At 38.9% G+C, this 13,150-nt stretch overlaps 1 protein-coding gene across 2 annotated transcripts in view; it reads right to left on the bottom strand.

The window, feature by feature from the left end:
- Positions 1–13,150, bottom strand: part of VEPH1 (ventricular zone expressed PH domain-containing 1) — a 373,634-nt gene that overhangs the window by 213,737 nt on the left and 146,747 nt on the right. For both annotated transcript variants that reach the window (XM_006867941.1, XM_006867940.1), the window contains exon 6: positions 4,722–4,942. In XM_006867941.1, coding sequence (XP_006868003.1) covers positions 4,722–4,942 — 221 coding nt within the window. The remainder of the gene's footprint in view (positions 1–4,721; positions 4,943–13,150) is intronic.

Below are 13,150 nucleotides of genomic sequence, written 5' to 3'. Positions count from 1 at the left end.
ATGGTGTCTTTTGCACCAAGTGGACCCACATGACTAAATGCTCACTATTTTGTCAAAATGATTTCTGGTGTTTTTTGTTTTATTTCTGCTTTTATATTTATTTGCATTTATTATGTGATGAATATATTTCTGAGCTGTAAGATTTTATTTCTTCAGTTTCTACTGGGGCATCTTTTTCTTCTGTGCAACCTCCTTTTCTGGTTGAGGAAAAATTGTTATTTTAAGTAACAATCATTTCAGTGTGTCAGAAGGAGCTCATATATGGATTGATATGATCATGAAATCTTTAAGAATGGTGGTACATTTGGGGGACTTTGTTCATCTGGACATGATCAATGACCACGGAATCTCATTTAAACCCTTAAGTTCAACATTACTCTTAGCATTTTTAAGTGTAAGCATAACAAGTCAATACTCCTGTTGGGCCATCAACCTTCTGCCATCAACCAGCCCCACTATTTGGCCTGGACACATCCACCAGTTCCATCATTGTAAGGACAAAATGACACACCTTGTTTTTCATAAGTCATGTCTTTCAGCTACTGCTAACTTTTTGATGAGCATAACCTTGATGACCTGGGAAGTTTCATGAATGTTCTTAAAGAGAACATGAAGATTTAATCCTCTTGATTTGTATGATTTTATGGTTGTTTTTTCCCCTCTCTGGGTCTTCTAGCAGCCCTGATGACACGTGGCTAATTAAAGCGCTCAGCTCTTAACCCCAAAGTTCAAACCCATCAGTGTCTCAGCATAAGAAAGATGTGGCAGAATGTTCTCTAGGGTCTCTATGAATCAGAATCGACTTGACAGTAGTGAGTTAGTTTGGTTTGGAGTTTTCTGGGTCTTCTTGTGCTTTTTGGATCCTGTTTCATATATGGAAATGATATGCATCATTTGTTATCACCAAAATGCACAAAATGTGATGTTAGTTTCAAATGGGCCCTGCCTCTCCTCCAAGAGCTGAATGCCTTCCAATGCAGAGTAGTTTTAAGATGGGGGTTTGAGCTCAAGTTCTAACACTTAATGTTGTTGTTGTTAAGTCAAGTTGGTTCTGACTCATATTGATCCTGTACAGGGTTTCTGAGGAGCGACTGAGGAGTTTGAACCACCTACTTGTGAATCAAACCAATCTTGTCTACTGCTTATCCTACAGTGCCATCCAGCACTTAATAGCTGTGTAAAATTGCAAAGATATTTAATCAGTCTTTGAGCCACATTTCACTTGATCTAAGCCAAAGGCCAAGGAATAATGATTCTCTGTATCTTTGTCTGTAAAATAGGAATAATAATATCTATCCTTCCTACCTCTTAAGAGTTGTTGTAACGATCAAATGAGATCATGTTTGTGAAAATACTTTGTAACTTCTGAAAGTTACAAACCTTTTCACGTCTCTCCTGATTCAAAAGATAGTAAAGCCTCTCACATATGATTTTGTTTATTTTCTTTCACAAACTTCTTGAGTCAGTTTCATGTAATGTATCCACACTCTCTTTGACCCTAGGTGTCGGGGTCTGACCTCGACATAGTTGTGTTGTTCACGAGTGTTTGGTTCACGAGGAGGGGAGATCCAATGGCGATAGAGATAGCAAAAGAATACACAGGCAGACAGAAAGAGGGGGACAATGAGGCACCCCAAAGCCAGGGTAGATACATCATTGGTGGGCAGACTTGGGAGTACAGGCATCGTGGTCTCTGCAGGCAGCAACTCACTGCCCTGCAATCTTTACTGCATGCCCTCCATCTTGTAATGCACACCTGGGGAGGCCTGGACCTCTGTTTTATTTAGGGGAGGAGCTTCACACCAAGCTGGGAGGGACTTAGGCAAGGTACAGCTAACATCAGTACTTTTCCAGACATTCAGGTAACTTTACATTGTACTTCGCTGGTTTGAATCCCAGGTCAGCAACTTGGTTTCTCAGGCTCAATTAACATTATCTATAGCCCCTGAGCTCAGTTGGGGGAAGGTGAGAGGTAAGGACAAAAGCTTGGGCGGAGTCCCGCTGTTTGGGCTTCCTGAGCCAGGTTTTCAGGAACTTGGCTGAATAGCTAACACTTGGGAGAGATTCAGGGAGGATGGCTTTTTTTTGTCTGTAGAACAAAGAACTGTGAAGTAGCTAAGATATTTTTAGTTAATCCTTTGGAGAAAGGCTTGACCTTTAGTCTCGGCTTTTAGGAGGTTCTAATATTTCTCTGTGGATATTAAGGGTTCATATTTGCAATTAATAATAACATAACCGAATACTAAGATGAAAAACAATTTGCTATTGACTGCCAAGTGGCTAGATCGGGCCTATAGGGTCTCGAACCTCTGACCAGGCCTACACGGTCTGCAACACCTAGGCATCCTGTTTTCTGCCCCTCTATACCACTGACAGCTTATTCGCCACATTAATCAATAATTTCCTCATGGCCAGAACCACTGGACACTTTTCTGTCTTTTCCTCATTTGATCTCTCTGCAGCACTTGACTTCCTTCTCATTCTGGTGTTCCCATAGCATTGGTACTAACATCCTTCATTGATTGTCTTCTGTCTAACCACTTCTCATAAGCCTCTTCACTGATATTTCTGTTTTAGCACCTTCTCAAGTCCCATCCTTTTCTCTTCCCTTTCTATACATCTACCCTTGATCCTTCACCCTCAACAAACTATTGTCTTCCTGACCTCTTTCACACTGGTATGACACCACCATCCATCCAAGCCCCTCAGCCGGAATCCTCAGAATAATTTCTGATTCTTTCTTCTCTCACAACCCATTCATTATCAAGGCATATTAATTCTTCCTTATTAGTATGGAGTATGTCTGTCTTATGCCTTTTCTTTTCACCCACTCTGTCTCATTCTTTGAGTCCCTCCCCCACAAATGGAAGGGTCCACCTGTCCAGTTTGTCTCTTTCTGAGACATTCTCTGTACTGGGGTTAGAGTGAGCTTTCTGAAACATGAATCAGATCCAAACCCTGTCATGCACAAAATGTCACAAAAAACGTCACAACTCTTTATCGCCTACTGTGTGAAACTCAAACTTTTAGGATAGTATTATAGATTGAATTGTGCTCCCCTCTGCCCTCCCCCCACCCCATATATGTGTTGGAATCCTAACTCCTGTATCTATGGACATAATCCCATTTGGGAATAGGCCCCTATAAGCATGTTGTTGTTGTGTTGTGAAGTGCTGTCAAGTCAATTCTGACCCATAGCGACCCTGTATAGGGTTTCTGAGGAGCAGCTGGTGAGCTTGAACCAGTGACCTTGCAGTTCAAACAGGATTTCATCTGGCACATTAACCCACAGCACCACACCAGGACTCCAAGCATAGGGTGTATATTAAAACCTTATCACTTTTGAGATATAAAAAGAGCAAATTAGACAGACACAAATCAGAGCAAAGATAGATGCCACATAGAGACCACTAAGGAACCGAGGAAAACTCAGTCTAGAAAAACAGAGATAAGAATTTCCACAAATGCAGACAGAGAGAGCCTTCCCCTAAAGTCAGCACCTTGAACTCAGACTCCTAGCTACCGTAACTTTGAGGAAATAGTTTCTGTTCATTACAGCCTTCCATTTTGGTATATTTGTCACAGCAGCACAAAAAAGTGAAGTCAGAAGACATGTAAGGCTCACTTACCACTATCTCTGCCTACCACCTGGTTGGCAACTGCTAATGTTACTCTCCTTGTAACACACACCCTCATCATTCAAAATAACTTCTATTTCCAGAAAGCACCATCTTCTTTCACACACTGCCCACAAATACAGCCCAAAGATATCTGGTCATCTTTCAAGATCTGATTCAAAATATTACTTCCTTGGAAAACTTTACCTAAACCCAGATTCACACCTTTCCCTCTTCCAGGTAGAAGGAAATACACTTAATGCTCTCTTTCCTACAAACTCCTTTAATCCATCTGGATTAGCTTCCCTTCTCACTATTCTCTAATTATGCATTTAAATGTCTGTCTCCTATACTAGGCAGTGAGTTTCTTGGTGGTGGTTATGTGCCACTGAGTCAGTTGTGACTCATATCCTCCCTGTATAGGATTTTCAAGGCTTGAAATCTTTACTGGACTAGAAAGCTTCATCTTTCTCCTGTGCAGCAGCTAGTAGATTCGAACCACTGGCCTTTCAGTTATCAACCCAGCTACTAAACCACTACATTACCAGGGCTACTTGAATCCCTTGGTGATAGGAACCATATCTTCCCTTTCTATATGTGTATATTCAGCTACCTGGTACATAGCAGTCAATCATTAAATACTTGTTGAATGAGTAAATGAGGGATATAAAACACTATAACTTACACTACATTCTAACTTCTTTACCAAACTTTGTGCATCTTTGAGAAATTTATTTTTGTTGTTGTTATATTCTAGTTATCACAGATTTGGAAAAAAAACTTCTGGGAAGTGCCATAATTTATGCAGGGGATAATCTATGTTGAGAAATCCTGGTGTGGTGTTGTAGGATAAATCACTGGACTGCAAGATAGATTTGGACCACAGGGTCAGCATTTCAAACTCACCAGCAGCATTTCTAAAACACTACACAGGGTCGCTATGAGTCAGAATCAACTTAACAGGACTTGACAGCAACTCTATGTTGAGAAAGTGTGTTTGGCTTTCTTTGGGAAATTTCACTCTTACGCAGGCAAACATACAGTCTGTACTGTGCCTCTGTGGATTCACAACAAACCCCAAGGCCCCTAGGAACTCCTGCTCACCTGCCACTTCCGGCCTTGACATTTTCCAGCTGTCGGGTAAGGAGTTTGGCAATGGCAGTGAAGCTGTTGCTCATGCAGAAGATGTCTCTGCTCTGAGGGCCGAGGATGGAGGAGAAGGCATCGGTGATGCTCTTAATTTCCAGCAGGAGAATATGGTGAAATGAGTGCTCCATGTTGGCCAACTGGCTCACTAGGTATGTCAGGCAGCTCCTGGCTGTCTCCTGCCAAGAACATTGAAAAAAAGCCTATATTTCAAAAGAAAACCAGAGGCCTTCAGCCAACACATGACAGTTCCATGAAGAACTTGTTTACAGGGGCTAGCTGAAGCTGAATTAGAAGCTTTGCTCGTGGTTCCTCTGAATTTTTTGGGATTTATTTTTCTCTCTCTTTTTTTTTTTTTTCTAGGAAAACATTATTTTTTTGAAATAAAACTTGCTTCCTGTTTCTTCTTTCTTAAAAATATGCAAAAATTCTCCTTAGCCTCCCTTGCCAGGTCAAAACCTCTCAACCACCATACCCACATATTCATTTTCTGAATCCACATATCCACATATTCATTTTATCCAACCTGGATAAACCAGACATGTGTGACTCATAAACTCTACCTCCAAGTTGAAGACTTGGTCAGTGGTCTCACCTTGGGCCCCTCAATGGACCTGTTAGATGATGGGCACACATAGCCTTGGTGTACAAGGTCTATCTCCTCTTCACCAGGTATTCTTACTCATTTGTTCACTTTAAGCATCTTTCAATAGTTCAGATTATGTGCCTGGACTAGTATGATCTAGTTTTAATCAAACTAACTCTCACAATGGACAGTCAACTTGAATAACAAGAAAATGACTAAACTGCTATATCTCCTACACTTACTAAAACTCATCAATCATATTACGAGATAAAATGGTCTAGTCTACTCTGACTAGAGGTTAACCAAAAAATTTCAAAAAGATTATTTGAAATATGGATTTGTGCCAGTATTTCAATAATGATACACTATTAGTAAATGAAATTTTTTTAAGTTAAAATTTCATATTATAGTGATCCCATGCGACAGAGTAGAACTGCCCCTTAGAATGCTCTTGGCTATAATCTTTACAGAGGTAGATGACCATGTCTTTCTCCCATGGAGCACTGGTGGAGTTGAACTGCCAAACTTTTGATTAGAAACCCAAGGCTTGCTTAAATGTTTGCACCACCAGAACTTCATAACTGATAAGTGTACAGGCCTAAATTTCCTTTTAGTTAGGAATTTTCTTATCTCTCTGTTTTAACATTTGAAGACTTAATTTCCTTCAAGGTACAACTTCTGTCTTGCCTTGTCTATGAAACCATCTCCAGTGAGCTCTTTTGATAGAATTTCAACTGCATTACAGACTTTTTTATTTTTTAAAAAAATCATGTTTAGTACTTGTTTGCATTTCATCATATTTATTCATGCTTTCATTTAATCACCAAATAGGTATTGAGTGACTTCAATGTGCTTGGACTTTACTCTAGATGATAAAGTTATATGAGAAGAGGTCCCTCCTTTCAGAGACTCCCACCTCCCTCCCTTCCATTTACAATTCTCCAATGGTCACATGTATCAGTCAAGTCTGCCAAAAGGACTAGGTCTCATACATCAATCATCAATTTGGCACAGAATTGAGTCTGTAGAGTGTGTGTCTTGAGTCATTGATGTAAGCAAACCTTGCATGCTGAAATGTGACCTTTCAAATAAAATATGTAGCCACAAAGGAATTCTGAGATTTACAAGAAATGTTAATAACAGAACAGATTTAAGTAATGAAATTATCTAGTCTTTAATACTTAAAGTTTGGTTTGCAAAGACTTCCTGTACAATTGCACAAAGCTCTGTCTGAGTGTGTGGGATAGAGTCTTGTGTTTCTATGAGCTGGAAGGTAGTTGAAGAGGCATTTTTATTTACTAAATTATAACATATCAGATGAGTAAGTAATAAAGGCCATTGGAACAAGCCCCTATATTACATCTTGGCTCAAATAACTGCCAGGTTTCAGAATGACACTTAAATGTTCTTTAGTCTAATCTTTTCTTTCTTTCTTTCTTTCAAAAAAGACACATTCATTCATATAAAGACTTTATATGTGAATTCACAGTATGCAGAGAATCACAGAGACATGTTCTATTTTCCCATCTAAAGGCAAAAACTGAGATTGGAGTTCTTCACATTGGGTCAGGCATGGTACTTGGGGCTAGGAACACAGCACTATATAAAAAGGGCAAAAATCCCTTCCATCTTTGGGAGACATACAGATAAATGAGCAAGACATGTAAGTAAAATATAGAGTGTGTTGGATTGAGAAATACCTGGAGGAAAATAAAGCAGGGTAAGGAGTTCCAGGGAATCCATTTAAAATAGTGTAGCCAGTCCAGATCTCAAAGAGAAGAGGACATTGAAATTCAACAAGTTTATAGAAGCTAAGCCCCACATTCTATAGTAGCTATTGTTGCTATTGTTAAGTGCTGTAGAGTCAGTTCTGACTCATAGGGACCCTGTATTCTGAGAAGCAGGTGGTAAGTTTGAACTGCTGACCTTATAGTTGAAACTGACCTTGCAGTCCAAAGAATTAACCCACAGCACCATACCAGGATTCCATAGTAGCTATGATGGTGGTGGTGATGTGCCGTGGAGTCGGTTCCGATACATAGTGACCCTGTATAAGGTTTCTGAGGTTGTAAATCTTTACAGGAGCAGAAAGTTCCATCTTTCTTTTGCAGAACTGCTGGTAGTTTCTAACTGCTGACTTTAAGTTTTGTGGTCCAATTCGTAATCACTATGCTACTCGAGCTCCTTATAGTAGCTATAGGAAACAGTAACATGTATCCTGCTTGATACAGGGAAGTAAAAAGACATAGAAATGGGAACTCAGATGATATGATATTTTATCTACTGTTTGTCCTGATAAGAATGTAATGGCCCATTTCTAGAAACTTCATAAGTCTCACTCAGAATCAGATTCTTCTTCATCATATTTTAAGCAATCCCAAATATAGTTCCACCTGTACATCTAAGAAGTTTCCCATGTGACTTCATGAAGAATCCTTCTCACTAAAAAAATTAGCAACGCTTTTCATTAAAGCATAATTCCTAAAGGTGAAAGCAGCTATATGGGTATTTGCAGAAATCAACATAATTCTGAATGATTTGCTGGCAGCAAACTGAATTTGGAAACTCCAGTGAAGGGGAAATTAATCAAAGTGCAGGAATAAGAAAAATTATAACTGCTCTGGAGGTAACCTATGAAACCGAGCCAACCTCAGATTATTTGTTCTGAAACTTCACCTCCCAGGGTTAATAAGTGTGATTTTGGATTAGAAAGAGAGATAGTAGAGCAAGAAGAGGGTTGTTGTGTGCAATCAAGCCAATCCCAACTCCTAGTTACCCTATAGGATAGAGTACAGCCTTCTAGGGTTCCCTAGTCTGTAGTCTTAATGAAAGAAGACTGCCACGTCTGTCTCCTGAGAAAGAGCTGACAGGTTTGAATTGCTTTTGGTTGGCAGATGAGTTTTTAAACTCTGTGCCACTCGGCTACTTATGAAAGGGATTAGGAGATTCCTGTTTCTTTCGTGATCCTATGATCTTGGGGGTAGAGAAAGCAGGGACTGTATGTTTCTACTTTCGGACAGCCCATTGTAGGGGTAGGTCAACAGTACTTACTTGCATGCCTTAGTTGTAGTTCTGATCCCATACCTTATGACAAACATTGATTAGTTATTATTAAAATTATAATAGCTGACCTGCATAGAATCCTTAATTTACGTGTCAACCCTATTCTACTTGCTTTTTAGATATTTGCTCATATAAGCCTCCTGATAATGCTGGAATATCAGTACAGCGATCACTGCCATTTTGTGAAGAGACACATTGAGACAAAAAGAATAGATTGCTTGAGGTCACACATACCTTCTTTGTCCTTTAAATTGTATTCTAGCTGGCTATGGCCCTAACCATATTCATCTAAAAAACTAGAACTCACTGATACACATAGTTACTCTTCTCTCTACATTTCATTATCAGAGTTAAATGGTCTTTTTTTCTTTCATTATTGTTGATTAAGAGCTATGTTGTTGTTGTTGCGGCTGTTATGTGCCATTGAGTTGATTCCAACATCGAAACCCCAAGCACAACAGAATGAAACACTGTCCAATTCTGTGCCATCCTCACGATTGTTACCTTTCAGCCCACTGCTGCCCTCACTATGTCAATCCGTTTTCTTGGGAGCCTTGCTATTTGTCACTGACCTTCCATTTTCTCAACCATGATGTCCTTCTCCAGAGACCAGTTCCTCCTAGCAACATATTGAAAGTATGAGAGACAAAGTCTTGCCATCCTGAGTTCTAAGTAGTCCTTTGGCTGTACTTCTTCCAACACAAATTTGTTAGTTCTTCTGGCAGTCCATGGTACTTTCGATATTCATCTCTAACACCGTAATGCAAATGCATCTATTCATCTATGGTCTTCCTTATTCATTGTCCAACTTTCCTATACATATGAGGTGACTGAAAATACCATGACTTGGGTCAGGTGTACCTTAGTACTCAAACTGCTATCTTTGCTTTTGAACGCTTTAAAAAGGTCTTGTGCAGCAGATCTGCCTAATAAAATACTTTTTGTGATTTCTTGAATGCTGCTTTCATGACTGTTGATTGTGGATCCAAGCAAAATGCAGTCTTTGACAACTTCAATCTTTTCTCCATTAATCATGATGTTATTTACTGGTAGAGTTGTGATGATCTTTGTTTTCTATACATTGAGGTACAATCCATATTGAAGGCTCTAGTCTTTGATCTTCATCAGTAAGCATTTTAATCCTTTTCACTTCTAGCAAGAAAGGCTGTATCATCTGCATATTGAAGGTTGCTAATGAGTCTTCCTCCAGTCCTGATTTCACATTCTTCTTCATGTAGCCCAGTTTCTCAGGTTATTTGCTCAGCATACAGCTTGAATAAGTGTTGTGAAAGGATACATCCCTGGCACACACCTTTCTGGATTTAAAACCATTCAGTATCCCTTTGTTGTGTTTTTACAATTGCTTCTTGGTCTATGTACAGGTTACAGTTAAGTGTTCTGGAATACCCATAATTCACAATATAACCCTTAGCTTGTCATGGTACACACAAAGTATTTGCTTAGTCAATAAAGCACAAACATCTTTCTCAAATGTTCTGCTTTCACTCCAAGTGCCTCTGAAGTCAGCAGTGTTACCTCTTGTTGCACATACTCTTGAATACAGCTTGACATTTTTGCAGTTCTCTGTCAATGTACTGTTACAGTCATTTTTTGAATTACCTTCAGCAAAATTTTGCTTGCATGTGACATTAATGATATTCATTTCTGCATTCTGTTGGGTCTCCTCTCTTTGGAATGAGCACAAATATGGATCTCTACCTATCAAATGGCCAGGCATCTGTCTTCCAAATTTTTTGGCATAGATGAATGAGTGCTGCCAGTGCTTCATCAGTTTGTTGAAAATTGGCAATTTGTATTCCATTAATTCCTGAAGCCTTGTATTTCATCAATGCCTTCAGTGCTGCTTGGACTTCTTCTTTCTATACCATCTGATCTTGATCATATGCTACTTCTTGAAATGGTTAAACATCACCCATTTCTTTTTGGTATAGTGACTCTAGACTCTGGTGTGGTGTTTCAGGGTAAACACTAGACTGAACCACAAGTTTGGAAGTTCAAACTTAACAGCTGCTCCTCGGAAACCCTATATAAGGCCACTATAGGTTGGAACCAACTCTATAGCACTTTACAACAACAACAATACTGACTCTTTGTATTCCTTCCACCTTGTTTTAATGCTTTCTGCATCAATCAATCTTTTGTCCATAGAATCCTTTGATATTTCAATTTGAAGCTTGACTTTTTCTTCAGTTCTTTACAGTTTGAGAAATGCTGAGCATGTTCTTCCCTGCTGGTTTTCTGACTCCAGGTCTTCGCCCATTTCATTACAATACTTGACTTTGTCTCCTCCAATCGACCTTTGAATTTTTCCATTTAGTTCTTTTACTTTCTAATTTCATCCATTAGGTGTAGCTTTTCTACACTGAAGAGCAAATTTCAGAGTCCCTTCTAACATCTTTTTTTTTTCCCCCCTATCTTCTTAATAACCTTTTCCTGTCTATATGATATTCTTGATGTCATCCCACATGTCTCTTGGTTTCCAGTCATTGGTGTCACCTAATGCATCAAATCTGTTCCTGAGATGGTCTCTAAATTCAGATCAGATATATTCAAGTCATATTTTGGCTCTCATGAACTTGTTTTAATTTTCTTCAGCTTTAGCCTTAACTTGCGATTGTTGGTCTGCTCCACAATCTGCCCCTGACCTTGTTTTGGCTGATGATATTGATCTTTTCCACCATCTTTTCCCTCAGATGTAGTCAGTTTGATGCCCTGTATTTCATGTGGTGAAGTCCAGGTGTATAGTTACATTTTTTGTTATGTAAAAGAGGTATTTGCAATGAAGAAGTCATTGGTCTTGCAAAATTCTATCATGTGATATCCAGCATCATTTCTATCACTGAGACTATATTTTCCAACTACTGATTCTTCCTCTTTGTTTCCAAGCTTCACATTCCAATCACCAGTAATTATCAATATATCTTGATTATATATTTGATCAATTTCATACTGAATAAGTTGGTGGAATTCTTCAAGTTCATCATAACTGGCTTTAGTGGTTGGTGTGTAAATTTGAAGAATAGTAGTAGTAACTAGTTTTCCATCTAGGCATAAGGATATTATCCTATGACTGATAGCTTTGTATTTCAAGACAAATTTTGAAATGTTCTTTTGATGATGAATGCAATGCCACTCCTCTTGTATTTGACATTCCTGGCATAGTAAATCATATGATTTTCTTGCTCAGAATGGCCAATACCAGTCTATGTCAGCTGATTAATGCTTAGGATATTGATCTTTATACATTCCATTTATTTTTGACAATTTCCACTTTTCCTAGATTCATACATTGTACATTCTATCCGCTGAATAGTAATGGATGTTTACAGCTGTTTTTCCTCATTTTGTGTTGTGCCCCATCAGCAAATGAAGGTTACAAAAGCTTTATTCCATTCCTATGATTAACTCTACTTTGAGTAGGAAGCGCTCTCCCAGTCATATTTTGAATGTCTCCCAACCTGAGGGGCTCATCTTTCAGCACTGTCTGACTATATTCTGCCTCTATTCATAATATTTTCATTTTCCTACACTATATCTAACATTCTACTGCTCGTCATAAGATTTTTAGTCTATCTTATTCAGAAGCTCCACTTTGGTGGAAATCTTTCCACCTTGGTGACCCTTGTTGTTTTTATTCTTAGGTACCATTGCGTCAGTAATGACTCATAGAGACCCTATGCAAACTGCCCAGTCCTGGGCCAACCTCACAATCATTCCTACGCCTAAGACCATTGCTGCTGCGACTGTGCCAATCCATCTTGTTGGGAATCTTCCTATTTCTCTACAACGCTCCACTTAAACAAACATGATATCCTTTTCCAGGGACTGGTTCCTCCTGATAATATGTCTGAAGTGTGAGAAACAAACTCTGGCCATCCTGAATTCCAAGGAACATTCTGGCTGTACTTCTTCCAACACAGACTGGTTTGTTCTTTTGGTAGTCCACTGTACTTTTAATATTCTCCTATATCACTATAACTCAAAGGCATCAGTTCTTCTATGGTCTTCCTTATTCACTGTCCAACTTTCACATGCATATGAAGTTACTGAAAATACCATGGCTTGGGCCAGGTTCACTTTAGTTCTCAAACTGACATCTTTGATCTTGAACATTATAAAGGGGTCTTGTGGAGCAGATTTGCCTAATGCAATTTTTTGATTGTTGCTTCCATGAGTGTTGATGGTTGATTCGAGCAAAAGGAAGTCTTTGACAACTTCAATCAATTCTCCGTTTATATGGATGTTGTTTACAGGTCCAGTGGTAAGGACTTTTGTTTTCTTTATGTTAAGATGCAACCCATACTGAAGACTGTGGTCTTTGATCTTCACCAGTAAGTATTTTAAGTCGTCATCTTCATTTTCAGCAAGCAAGGTTGTATCATCTGCATATCACAGGTTGTTAATGAGTCTTCCTGCAATCCTGATGCCATGTTTTTCTTCATATAATCCAACTTCTCATATTATTTGTTCAGCACACAGATTGAATAAGTATGGTGACATAATACAACCCTGGTGCACACCTTTCCTAAATTTAAACCATTCAGTGTTCCCTTGTTCTATTTAAACAGTTGCCTCCTGGTCAGTGTAGATTCCTCATGAGCACAATTAAGTGTTCCAGAATTCTCATTCTCTGCAATGTTATCCATATTCTCTGCAATGTTATCCATAGCTTGCCATGATCCACATAATCGAAAAACTTTGCACAGGTAAACATCTT

The sequence above is a fragment of the Chrysochloris asiatica genome, unplaced genomic scaffold (assembly GCF_000296735.1).
Source record: "Chrysochloris asiatica unplaced genomic scaffold, ChrAsi1.0 scaffold00113, whole genome shotgun sequence".
NCBI lineage: Eukaryota > Metazoa > Chordata > Mammalia > Afrosoricida > Chrysochloridae > Chrysochloris > Chrysochloris asiatica.
This window is presented reverse-complemented; position numbering and strand designations above follow the sequence as displayed.